Genomic DNA, 13277 nt, shown 5'->3' with positions numbered 1-13277 from the left:
CCCCCTTTTGCATTGTAGATGATATCAGCTATAAGGTCCACATTATCCCCTCACTGAAGGAGTTGAGGTATTAGTACCAGCATGGTTTCAGTTTTTACAAATACTGATATAATACCGATTTGGTTTGATCCATAACAATAGATTCTACTCGTGCTTTTCATTAAAAAAATTAATTTTTACAAATTTACCCTTGATTCAATATTGATACCTGATCCAAGATCGACCAGGTACAATACTTATTGTAATAAGAAGCCTCTCTTTTTTCTTTTTCTTTTTTTTAAATGAGGGTTTAAACCTGGAATCAGGATTAAGATCGGGACCAGATCAGATTGGAATCAGATAAGATTGATGAGAAAGTTTTCTAAATCAGCCAAAGCATATTCTAACCCTTGTTTCCGTTCAACAATCAAACAAGTCAGATTGGGCATAATCAAGATTGATTATTATTGGTGGTGGCTCATAGTGTGACTTGGATGGCATGGATGTTAGGATTTGTTCAATCTCCCAATAGTTTATCATAGCAGTGTCAAGCAATTATTTTGGTTAAAAAAAAAAAAAATCCCCCCCTTTTTTTTTTGCGTATACGAGCAAGATTGAAATTAGATCAACAAAGTCTACAAAAGCCAAGCCAAATTAAAACAGATAGCTATTGGTTGGATAGGTTTCTTTCCATTATTGATTTCTATTAACAATATTTTATCTTGATTTCTATTAACAATATTTTATCTTTCTATTTTTGTTCAAATCTCGAATTTCATATATATTTATATACAAAAGAAAATATGTAAAAATGCATATTAAATTTTATCGATTTTACTGGTTTTGATCTAAGTGGTCATTTTCAATTATTCTTATCGATCATTTTGTCATTTTAACATTTTATAAAACGAAAAAATCGATACCAAATTGAGAAGGAGTTAGAACCATCAATCGGTCTGGCCAGTCTCACTTTATAAATGTATTTATTAGGTCTGTCAACCATATGGAGAAAGTTTTTCTCCACCATAAAAGGTTCATACACCCTATAAAATTTTAATTTATTCCCTAAAATACCCTCTCATGGGCAACTCAAGCCTCATGGTCAAGGGTTTCCCTAGACCATGGCTTAAATCCAAAACATCCTTCCCATAATGGTAATAGATGATAGTTTTTTCATATTTTATTCACCAAAAAAATAAAAATAATACCCATATTTGTAATAGATGATAGTTCTTGGAATGTGGCTAAGCCCTAGAATTTTCCTAGAATTTTGAATTTGGTGTTTGGAGTTTGGACCACAGCTTTGATTACAATCAATAGAGAAAGAAAACCCAAATCAATAGATCCAAGGTCCAACAGTCCACCATTCTGAAAGAGACTGATGAGGGCCATTCATGAAAGTAACCATAAAAGAAGAGATTTGTCATTTGTGTCTTTTTTGTCAATTCAATAACAAAAGGAATGTTTTAGTAATTTTGTTTAGATTAATTATTAAAGAAACTTTGTAAATTCCTAATAATGCTTAAGAATTGATAAAAACGCTGTGGTAGAAAACACTGTAAAACCACTACTAGAACGCCTTCTTCTGCTGTACTGCTTCCATGGCTACCCTATCGATGTCCGATAATTCATACTGAAGAAACCCTAGAAGTGAAAATCAAGTTCATGGGCCGTCTGGAAATGTGTTTTGTAATACTGGGTCAAGATCGAAATCTTCTTGAAACTACCTGGAGATTGAGTTTGTAGTGTGATCTGGAGTGAAAAAAAAATGGTTAATGGAGGAGTGGATCGGTTTTTGATCTAGTAGCTTTTGTGTTTTGGGTTACAGTTGTGTATTCACTTCGTTCAGAGCGAGGTTTCGTGTTGTTCTTCAAATGCAAGTGTTGTTAAGGAACACAATTTGACTCGGTTTTTGCTTTTCAGTCATGGCGAGGCGTCACGGGTGGCAACTCCCAGCTCACACATTTCAGGTGCATTGTTCTTATCTTTTGTTTGTTCGGATCAGTTTTGGAATTGTGGGTTTTACTAGGGTTTAATCTGTGATATGGATTGATGGACTTGTCTTGATTTTGCTTATTTAAGCTTCTTTAAGCTCACGGGATTTTGGTGTGTAATGTGTTTCTCTCTCTATTTTTCAGTAATCAGGTTGTTAAATGTTGTTCAAAAACTAATATTCCTTATTGTTTCTAGGCGAATTCTGCAATGTGGGTTTTGCCTTAGAGGATGGGAAATGGCTAAAAACTGGCTCTCTAGGATACGTAGTGTTGTTGATTTGTTCAGATTTAAAGGTTCTGAATTTCTGAGTGTTGTGACTTGTAAGGAATGGATAACTTCAACCAACAGATGTTCTTAGCCAGAATTTTTGGTGAATCTCTGCACTTTGGTGTATGTGTGCAACCCATCTTCAGCCCAATTAATCTTCGTGGTACTTAATTTATTGTCCTTGTTGTCATGTAAAGAAGTTTCTTACTAGAGGTACTTTGCATCTGTGCCATCACACATCCTCAAACATTTGACGCCATAGTCACAACAGTCCCATTGCAGAGGATTGGGGTCATGGTAGTATTGCTTGTTTGTTTGATCATTTAGAGTACAAATGGCACTTCAAACGGGTTAGTTAAGCATTGCACTTGGTTTCTCTTTTTCCCTTAAACTTCTGAATACTGGTCACATAGGTTTCTATTAAAGCAGATTTAGCAAGATGTTGATAATTTTTTTACTCAGAGAGGGCAAATTCGGTGGTTCTAGCGCAATGGTTTCCTGTACCACGGTGTTTGAACAAGTGGAACCATTCTCGTGAACTATTTGACGTTATGTTATTTTGGCATAGTTTGAGAATATTTGTGGTAGCAGTTTTTGATGTTCCCAGTGATGGAGGGTCACATTTATGAGACACCAGGAACTGTCCCTGAAAACATTCCAAAACACAACTTTAGTTTCTAAAGAGCTTCTTTTCTCATGTTCATCTTTTCTTGCTTTTCAGGTTGTGGCTATAACTGTATTTTTCTTGCTATCTGTTGCGTACTATGCCTTTTTTGCTCCATTTCTTGGAAGGGACATTTATGAATATGTGGCTATTGGTGTTTATTCTTTCTTGGTAAGTATGATTCTTTCTGGTGAGGACAGTTTCTTTCTGGTCCTGTATGTTAGCTCTTATTTTTTTCTTATTTTTATTTTTTAAATTTCAGGCTCTTTCGGTATTTATTCTCTATGTTAGATGCACAGCCATTAATCCGGCTGATTCAGGGATACTGATTGGTGGAGAGGGGATATCTGCCTGCAGATCTCACAATAACAATGAGTTGCCTGGTGAGTGGTTTTGACTTGATATATTCTGATTGGAGAGTTCAAAATTCAGCGAGGTTAGGAACCCCATTCAATGTGTACCAATATCAACCCCATTGGATAATAATAAAACCAACAATCATGTCCTGAGACAAGGTTTTAGATTGGATGGCTACAACCATCTGGTAGAGTCAATTTTTGACCCAGCAGTTCTCCATGTTGGGTCTAGTTTGAGTGACATGGATGACAGATGCAGGCAGGCTGGCTTCCATTCATCCTGGCATGCTGACATGGTTCTGTTTCTGTTTAAATTATCTTATTTTCTGGTAAAAATTATTTTCACGGCCCACATACAAAGGTCTTCCAGTGTGGCCCATCTAATTGTGCCCCGTGGAAGAATAATGTGCCAATTATTAGCATTGGATAGATAAGGCATGCTCTGGATCGGCCACATTTCAAACCCAATTTCAGTCATGTAGCCTCCATGTATTCGCAATTTCTCTTGTATTTTCAGTTCCTTAGTTTTCAACCATTTTTTTTTAGAAATTTCAATTTCTTGGCATATATTCAAAGCTTTAGTTTGCCATGAGGTCTACTCCGTCAAAAATTAAACATGTGAGCAGTGACCTTGAGCCCTCCTTGTCTACAAAATTTGGGTCAGCATCCAACATCCATCATGCCTCATTTTATATGTTGGGCTGTTCATAAATGTCTTTCAGCTGGGAAATCATAATCATTCTCCCCCCCCCCCCCTTTCCCCCAACAAAAAGGAGGGGGGGGGGAATGAGGGAAGATATGTTCTATTGAACTGTAGTTTATTTGCTAAATTGTTTTATTCTTCATAAAAACTTCATGTCATAGAATCTGGGAATGCTGATCCAGTTGGAGAACTTAGCAAGGTAGAAATGAAGAATGGAGAAAGGTCTACCAGGCGTAATTCAAGTTGTTGCTTAAAAGTCGGAGGCTTCTTCTGTGGTTTTTTAGTAAAAGAAGATTGCCGGAATGATGTAGATCTTATGCATCAGCAAGCTGGCGACGAAGATGCTTTATTTTGTACATTGTGCAATGCCGAGGTACAGTATAATATTCTTTCTTTCTATTTTAAGTGTGGAAGGAAAGGGGAAAAGGAACTTGTTAATTGACTTGACCTAATCAATATTCAGTGCAACTGAGGGGGTATGGTTCCAAACAAGATTCACAATGCTGTATAGGGTACTGATATAGATCTAGGAACTTAATGACCTGAGGACAATCTATCGTAAACTAAGAACCTCTCACCGAAACCTGAAACATAGATCATAACATAAGATTAAACATGAATATCCAATTATGAGTTGATTAAGAATGTGCGGAAAACAGAGTTTGAATGTACATATTTTTTTTTTAAAGATTTTAAACCTTACTGCTAGCTCATTTTATCAAATGTCAAGGTTTCTGCAGATTTCTGACTTTGAATTCCCCTTCTCAGGCCTATAAAAAAAACTGGTTTGGCGTAAAAAGTTCATTTTCATTCATATGGATACTAGTTTTCTATTCAACTGCATCTGAAGACTAATTGGAAATAAAATTATGGAGGTGCACCTGCTGTTTTATTTAAGGCTGGATAATTGACAGTGATTTGTACTTTTTGTAGGTGCGCAAATTTAGCAAGCATTGCAGAAGTTGTGACAAATGTGTGGATGGATTTGATCATCATTGCAGGGTATGCAAGCAATGTATCCTCTAGAACTTGTATCGACTCTCATGGCAGAATATACTGCATACCTTGATATTTGATTAATGATTGCTAGTTGCTACCTCGTTGATATTCACACTATATGTATTCATCAACATTTACTTCTTATGCATTGAGATTAATATAGGCCTCATAAGTTCTTTTTGACATTTTGATGCAGTGGTTAAATAACTGCGTGGGAAGAAAAAATTATATCACCTTTGTGTGCCTTATGGCAGTGAGCCTTGTTTGGGTAAGTTCGAGAATAAGATGCTGTTTTATATTATCCTTTTCAACTTTCCTTAACCCCCACTATTTTCTCTCCTCCCAGTCTTAATTATGGGCTTCTCTTTATTTTTTGTGCCAGCTCATTGTTGAATGTGGAGTAGGAATTGCAGTCCTTGTTCGGTGCTTTGTTGATAGAAAGGGTACCGAAATTCAGATAGCTGAGAGGCTGGGAGTTGGGTTTTCTAGGCCCCCATTTGCTACAGTGGTGGTATGTTACCCGTCAACCTACTGATTTCTCTTCTCTGAATTTCTTTCCCTATAGCTATAATGGCTTCAAAAAATTGCTTCGAACTTTGAAATGAAAATTTGTGGCATGTATCTTGCAGACCATAGTGGAAGTCCACACAGCCAAGGGGACCACATTGAAAATATTTGAAATAATAGAATAAAAGCTATGAGGTGGGTGATGCAGATACGCACCCGTGGAGCCATCCATATCATATGAGTTGGATCCATATTTGGTTATTTGGTCTAGTAGGATTTTAGGGATTTACTTTATTTAGGAAGATTGTCTTTGATTTTATATTTATTCACTTTATTTTAGCAAGTTGGGTTCAAGTAGAATTTAGAGAGTCTTAGTAGAGTCAGTTTGCTTAGTTATGGTAGTTTCCTATTTCAGTTGATTTCCTTTTTATGTCTAACGGTTGTAACCATTGGATAAATCAGAGAATGAAAGAGATGAATTGAGTTGAGTGTTTGTGAAGCCTGCGGGCGTGTGTGCGATTCTCCTTCCCCCCTCCCCCTTTTCTTAATGCCATTTCTCCCTCTCCTTTGCAACTCTGAGACCATCTCAGGGATTTCTTCCCTTTCCCTATCGGCCCTCCATCAAGTGGTATCAGAGCCGAAGGGTCCTATCCTTCCCCATCAGCCCATCCCCTTTTCCTTCCCCTTCCCATTCTATTCCCTTGCCCTGCTGAGAGCATAAAATAAATAATAAAAAAAGAAAAAAAAAACTTTCAATAGAAGACTCGACAAGTCCCAACTCTCTCCCCTCTACCACTAAAACCCCTCCCTTTCCCATTGACTCCATCGAAATCCCAACCCCTTTATCCACAGGGGGGAAAAAAGCAGTTCATCTCCCTTCGATTCCATAGAGGACAAACCACTGCCTTCTCTCCCACTTCCCTGTGACCATTCGACCCTTCTTCCTCCCTCACTCAGGTTATGCCAACAGCCAACAGCCAACAGCCAACAGCCAACAGCCAACAGCCAAAAAAGAAAAAAGAAAGAAAGAAAAAAAAATGGCAGAAGAGAAGAAAGGGTGAGAGGCATAGACAGAAAAGGAAAAAGAAGAAGCAAGGGAAAGAGAAACAGAAACTTACATACCTGTTTCCTCCACCTCCACCCGGCAAGTCAATTGTCCAGTAGCGAGCTTTGTCCACAGTCATTCTCGCTTGCAGAGATCGACTCCACGACATGTCTTATCCCTCACCGACTTCTCCATGGATCGATCTCCTAAAGAAAAAAGTTCCCGTCTTTCATTCCTTTTCCAATCCATAACGATAGTTTTCTTTAAACCTTGTTTTCCTTGTTATCCCATCGTATTTTGCCATTCCACCCGGATATTTATTACCTTTTGCTATTACTTTTTGTCATTCCTAATCTGCCCTCCCACCCACACGTGACTTTTTTTGTGTTTAGAGTAGAACTCCCCATTTTACAAGTTTTCTACTCACTAAAGGACTTCCATCTATTCTGTAATTGTTCTAATCTTCCATTTAATTACTCTTTTGCCTTCACCATTTGCCTTAAAGTGTTCTCTTGCCATAGTGGGCCCATAACAATTCTGAATACAAACCTGGACGAGGGTCTAGATCTTTTATTAAATATTCGACAACAAATGCAACTGATACGAGAGATGATCGATGAGATTCAACGACACTACAAGGACATCAAAGACCTAGCATTGGTCACATTTGATTGTATGCGCTCTACCATCAACTACGTGATCTCAGCCATTGACCAATAGGTAGATGAGCCAGAAGATGAGTCGCCAATGATGAAAGATAAGATGACGCCATTGGACGTTGAAGATCAACTTGTGAAAATTTTAAATAGATTGATCTCTTTAGTGAACCGGTCGATTTTATTTTTTCAAGTCACTACTTTACCAATGAACTTCGCGTCGTGGATTTCATAGCATTCGATCATGGTTTTGATGGTGACTTCATACAGGCAAGGATGGATGCCGACTGATTGGTGTTGATTATCCCGTTATACAATTTCTCAACACCGAGGGAATTGAAGCAGATACTCACCCGTGGAGCCATCCATACCGATATGGGTATCCAGACGGGTATGAACTGGATCCGTATTTGGTTATTTGGTCTAGTAGGATTTTAGGAATTTATTTTATTTAGGAAGATAGTCTTTGATTTTATTTTATTCACTTTATTTTAGCAAATTGGCTTCACATAGAATTTAGATAGTCTTGGTAGAGTCGGTTTGCTTAGTTATGGTAGTTCCTATTTCGGTTGATTTCCTCTTTATTTATTTATTTTCCCCATATAATGGTTGTAACCATTGGGCAAATCAGAAAATGGAAAAGATGAATTGAGTTGAGTGTTTGTGAAGCCTATAGGGGTGTGTGGTTCTCCCCCCACCCCCCACCCCTTCCTTTTTCTTCGTGTGATTTCTCCCTCTCCCCCGTAACTCTTATCTAATAGATTAAAAAAAAATTGAATTTCTTTACTTGTTGATCCAATCTCAGATTTCTAAGTTCTACATAATATTATATATTATCCTTTTTTTTTTATCATAAAAAAAAAGAAACTTTCTGTCAGTTATGAATTTCCTGGCTTACGTGAGATAAAGATAGGTATATCTTAACAATGAATTGAATGAAAGTTGAAGAAAGAGAGTTTAACCCTTTTTCTGTTGGCCAAATCATTCCCTCATCTGAGAGACAGACCATCTCAGGGATTTCTTCCCTTTCCCTATGGGCCCTCCATCAGTGAGAACCTCTATTCAATGGAGTTGATTATATAGGTTTTCCCAGAAAATGAGGTTCTTAGATGACATAATCATCTTATCAGTTTTGTTTACTTGGCTGGTAAAAAGACAAAAAGGATGAAATATATAGAAAGCAAAGTGTCCAGAGAAAATCCTGGGGATGCAATCTTGAATTCCATCCTACAATATTAATTTTTATAATGTATTTACTTATTTTTCAGGCCCTCTGTACGGCTGTTTCTTTTCTGGCTACTGTGCCACTGGGAGAATTGTTCTTTTTCCATATGATTTTGATTAGAAAGGTTCGTTCTTTTAATCCTTTATCTTGTGTTTCCATACCTAGAGAAAAGTACAAGAAAGGCAAGTCTGTGATTTTTTTCCTGGATTTTCTTTATTACAGGGTATTACGACATATGATTATGTTGTAGCCATGAGAACACAAAGTGAACCACCTGGGCCATCTGTAGATGCAGGGGAGCAGCAGAGTCTTCCATCTTCACCTACAAGTTCAGCTGTGACTGCCATAAGTGGACGAAGCTCTCTTGGGCTAGGGTTGCAAAAGGGTGCTTGGTGCACGCCTCCAAGAATCTTTGTGGATCATCAGGTACAAAATAATCTATAGTACCTTGTAAATTGCAGATTGGCTACTGTCAGCACTGCCATATTGTAGTGCCCCATTAGCCTCAAGATGCACAAAAAATTGTCTTCATATGACATAAACTTATGCCATTGATACCATAGTCAAGGGATACAGATAAGGAATCCAAGCTGCAAACTTTGGCCCTTGTTATGGTCAAATCTAAATGGCGTATGATCTACCATGGCAGTAAGGCAGTTAGATTCCTATATCATAGGTTACATGCTCTTTGGCTTGGATTCCCTCTATTGACACTATCAGAAATGGCTGACACTTCTTTTATGCATTTTCTCCCTTTTTGTAGAAGCTGGTTTCTGTCATTAACAATGCCAGATTCCATTCCTGTTTCACCCATAGTTAGGAAATTCAAAAATAATTTGGCAAAAATTCAGACAGAATCCAAACTTATTTGAAAAAACTCCGAGATTTTTGCGATTTTTTTCAGAGTATCTGAATAGTTCGCAAATAATTTGGTGAATGAAAATTTGGGTCATTGATAATATTTTGCGAATCATTCGGAATCTTCAGAAATTTTTAGTTAAAAAAATAAAATAAAATCTTGGAATCTGTTCAACTGTTCAAGAAAATGTATCGAACTGTTTTGTTCCGCATTTTCAAACATACACAATTAATTCTCTAATTAATCCTAACCCTTACTTTTTCCCATAGTCTACTTTTTTGAATTTGTTTCTGAAATGGGGAAACAAATTAAATTTGAATTATTCTTCTTCTGAATTTATCAGCTATGGTTCCTGTGCTGTCATCTGCCATGTGGAAGACTGGCAGTTTTGTTAGTGTAGACTAAGTGGCCATCCTTTCATGGATTAAGTTTTTGTCCAATCCAACTTTGCCACATGTCAGCATAATGATTAGGTAATCTTTTGAAAATATCAGTTCTGTTTAAGACCTTGATCCAATGAAGAATTTAGGAGATGAACACCCCCGCCAATTAATGGTGGGCCACTAATTTAACCACTAAATGTGTGGTCCTGTCTGTCTGAATGACTAAATAATCAGCTCAGATGGCAGAAGCTGTAGGTGGTGGAACCTTCCAGTACTTTTAGTGCCGAAAGCAATTTCCTTTGCTGCATTCTTGTCTTCTCTTATTTTTGGTGCTATTCAAAGTCTATCTATTCAGCATTAATTTTCTACAACATTGAAGAGGTTTCTGCCTATTTGCAATACCTGCCTTACAGGATGAAATCATCCCACACTTGGGGCCAGGACGTGTACCATCAACAGTTGATCCAGATGCAATTGGGGCATCTGAAAAGGGGAAAAGAGCAGCCCAGCGCCCAGTCCGAATCAGTGCATGGAAACTTGCAAAATTGGATTCTCATGAGGCAATTAAAGCAGCTGCTGAAGCTAGAGCATCATCCTCAGTACTGCGTCCTGTAAATTCTCGTCAGCAGCCATATGATACAGACCACTTATCAAGTAGCAATATAAGTGGCAGAAGCAGTCCAATCAGTAATGATAATGGCTTCAACAGGGATGCTAGAGTGGGAGCTATTAGGTTAGCTCCACTCAGGAGTTCTTATCCACCAAGCCAGACTAGCAAGGATGATCTTGAAACATGTGCTCATAGTATTAGCAACCTCAGTAGCCCTCAACACACTAACAATCTCACGCCTTCCCCCATGGAGCATCAAACTTCTAACAGGGAACACTTCAACCCAATATATCAATCTTCAGCTGATCAATCTCCTTGGTCTGCAAAAGCAAGCATTGGAGATGAGGTTGCTCTCCGTGATAATTTCCATATACCACAAGACCCAATCAACAAAACCAACAGGGGTATTCCAGAGAATTCTAGATCTTCAGTGGTTTGGGATCAAGAAGCAGGGCGCTTTGTGTCAGCAAATTCTACTTCTAGAACCATTGGGCCTTCTTCACAGGGACCGGAACTCCTCTACACCGGTCAGTCAATTTTCTTTGGTGGTCCTCTTGTGAATGAACGGTTGACTAGAGGCTCTAGAAATGGCAGTTCATTGGGGCAAACCAGTTTGGACAGAGGCTCCACTGCAAATCATCAGAGTAGACTAGAGAGAGGAGGCCAACTTCCCGTGTTTGTTCCGAGTGATTCTCAGCTAAACGACTTTTCTTCTAGATTATCCTGAGGGGTTAATGGAGATGGCTTTTCATTTTCCAGGTATATAATTGAGTTAGACTGACATTTCTTTCGTCCTTGCATGCGTCGTGGCATGTTTTTTACATTAAGAATCTCTGATTAGCTCTAATGTCTTTTTTCGACCTTCATGTTTGCATGAGTCAATCTGCCAATACCTTTGTACATGTATCCATTCTCACTCATCCTTTGCTTGGGAGGGCATTTGTTGTGCCGTCATCCATTTTCATCATCCTTTTCTGCACAGTTTGTGCTTTAATACGTGCATGCCTGCGCAACATTTCCACATCGATGGATCACCAAAACAAAGGTATGCATTAGCATCCCGGACAGAAGATCTACAATGGCATTTTTACTTGTGGGTTTTGGTGTTTAGATGAGACTCCTAGAACAGTGAAAGGTTAATTCAGACATTCGATACAAGGAGAGAGGTCATGGGCACCTACAATGAAGGAAAACTTTTGCCAATTTTTTACAAAACCTTGACGAGCTAGTCATGTCGCAGACACTGATCTTTCTCAATAAAAATCATTTGTAAAGGTAATTCAAAGTATAAAATTTATGATGCCCTCATGGCTATAGACTGTCTCGTGATGATACTTTCTCTTGCCACTTGGTAAACTTTAATGGATGTTTAATAAGTACATACAACATGCGAACAAGCATGGAAAGTAGTCAAAAAGTGAGTTCCAAGTCTCAAATGATCACAAGATTGTCATTTTTATAATTAAAATTAAGGGGAGGGCTCCCGAAAAGCAGCGAGGCCTCTAAATTAGTGCAAAGGCCAATGGGACAACTAGCAGAGGCATCAATGTGGGTGGGATTTACATAACAGTTATTTTGGCATACATTGTGTTTGAGTGGAGGGAACAAGTTGCCTTTTAGGATTCTTTTTCCTAAAATTAAATGGGCAACAACCACATTGAGTGACTCTTTTGGAGAACATTTTGGACTCAAGGTCACAAGTTTGAGGGCATTTTGAACATTCATAAATAAGCACATGGAGTAATGATTTCAATTACAGTGTTGCCGCTTGAGAAAATGCTAAATTGCACTGTGAACCAGATAACATATCTCCTAATTAAATTATGAGAAAAGGTTAGGAATGCCGCCGATATCAAGTATGCTAGCACCCATTGTGTCATCTCTCTCTTCCTTTTTTCTGAAATGACCCTCATATCCTTCCTGAATGATACTCCATCATGTGTTCCTATTGGTGCTATCCGCTAGCATACTTGATATCGGCGGCATATCTATCCCTCTCCCTTAAATTATAGAAGAAAGAGTGATATGCTCTAGTGTGTGTCTATACCTAGACACAATGGGTGCGAAAAAGCACATTGTCTTGTGTTGAAGATGCTCGTGTGCCTTCCCATTGGCCTCGTTTGTTGGCCTATACTTGCGTCAGAGTGGGAATAATCTTGCACATAATAATAATTATGATGTGGAAAATGGTTTTGTCAATAAAAGGGCCCATATGGTCGAGGAGAGAGAGTGTGTCAACATGAAGAAAAGAACCCTAAATATTTTTCTCTAGAGAAAATATAGAGAAAATAACCTTACGCTTACTCCATATCACATAAATTTCTTATTCATGGGCAGCTGATCTTCCGTGGATATACTTAGCAAGTTAGCATTATACATGGAAGTTTGTGCTAGAATGCTGGACTAGAGGAGTCACTAAACAGCTAAACATCCAACTGGAGGAGTCACCAAACAGCTAAACCTTCCTTTATTGGTACAATCATTAGAAGGGAAGGGGAATTTTTCCTTAACCGATGATGAAGGGTTCACTCATGAACCGTCATCTATTTGTTGGAGATCTAAAATGCCCTTCATTGTTCCTCAACACCCATCCAAACACAATGATCGTCGGTGAAAGAAGAATCTTTTGCCGACGGCTTAAGTAAAACTCGATCCTAGAAAGAAAATAGAAAAAATATCATGTCCAATTAAAATGACATTCACACCCCTTTAGCAATGGAGTTGGTCATTTCTTATGATCAAATATGTGTGATAGCCTTAGCCACCACCAATTTGCCAAGAAACTTTTGCCTAAGAACCTAAAATCAGATTTTGGACATTTGGGATTGTTATGACCATAACCTGCCAAACAAAATGCCTATTTATTCTCCTCTGCTGTTAAGTAGTTTACATTTCATAATGGCAGGTTCGTAAATACCCTATTCAAATGTGGGTCTTTTACTTCCCTTAACACTGCCAGTAACGTTACCGTTACAAAGGAAAAATGGAGTCGCTATTCAAAACCACGCTTTCCAACAAACGCAATTGTT

The 13277-nt window shown here is 38.2% G+C and overlaps 1 protein-coding gene across 2 annotated transcripts; it reads left to right on the top strand.

Moving 5' to 3' along the window:
• Window positions 1-1520: 1520 nt before the first annotated feature.
• LOC122074528 (protein S-acyltransferase 21) lies at window positions 1521-11114 on the top strand. 2 transcript variants are annotated; one of them, XM_042639389.1, is made up of 10 exons: window positions 1521-1949; window positions 2963-3076; window positions 3168-3288; window positions 4147-4337; window positions 4898-4966; window positions 5160-5231; window positions 5346-5474; window positions 8440-8520; window positions 8619-8822; window positions 10052-11114. In XM_042639389.1, exons 1-10 carry the CDS (start codon window positions 1905-1907, stop codon window positions 10973-10975), a joined length of 1950 nt encoding a protein of 649 aa, XP_042495323.1. In that variant the 5' UTR covers window positions 1521-1904; the 3' UTR covers window positions 10976-11114. The 2 variants fall into 2 exon arrangements, with proteins under 2 accessions (XP_042495323.1, XP_042495322.1); XM_042639388.1 differs by having other exon boundaries at window positions 1522-1949; window positions 4126-4337.
• Window positions 11115-13277: the final 2163 nt, after the last annotated feature.

The sequence above is a fragment of the Macadamia integrifolia genome, chromosome 3, assembly GCF_013358625.1.
Source record: "Macadamia integrifolia cultivar HAES 741 chromosome 3, SCU_Mint_v3, whole genome shotgun sequence".
In the NCBI taxonomy this organism is placed as follows: domain Eukaryota; kingdom Viridiplantae; phylum Streptophyta; class Magnoliopsida; order Proteales; family Proteaceae; genus Macadamia; species Macadamia integrifolia.
This window is presented reverse-complemented; position numbering and strand designations above follow the sequence as displayed.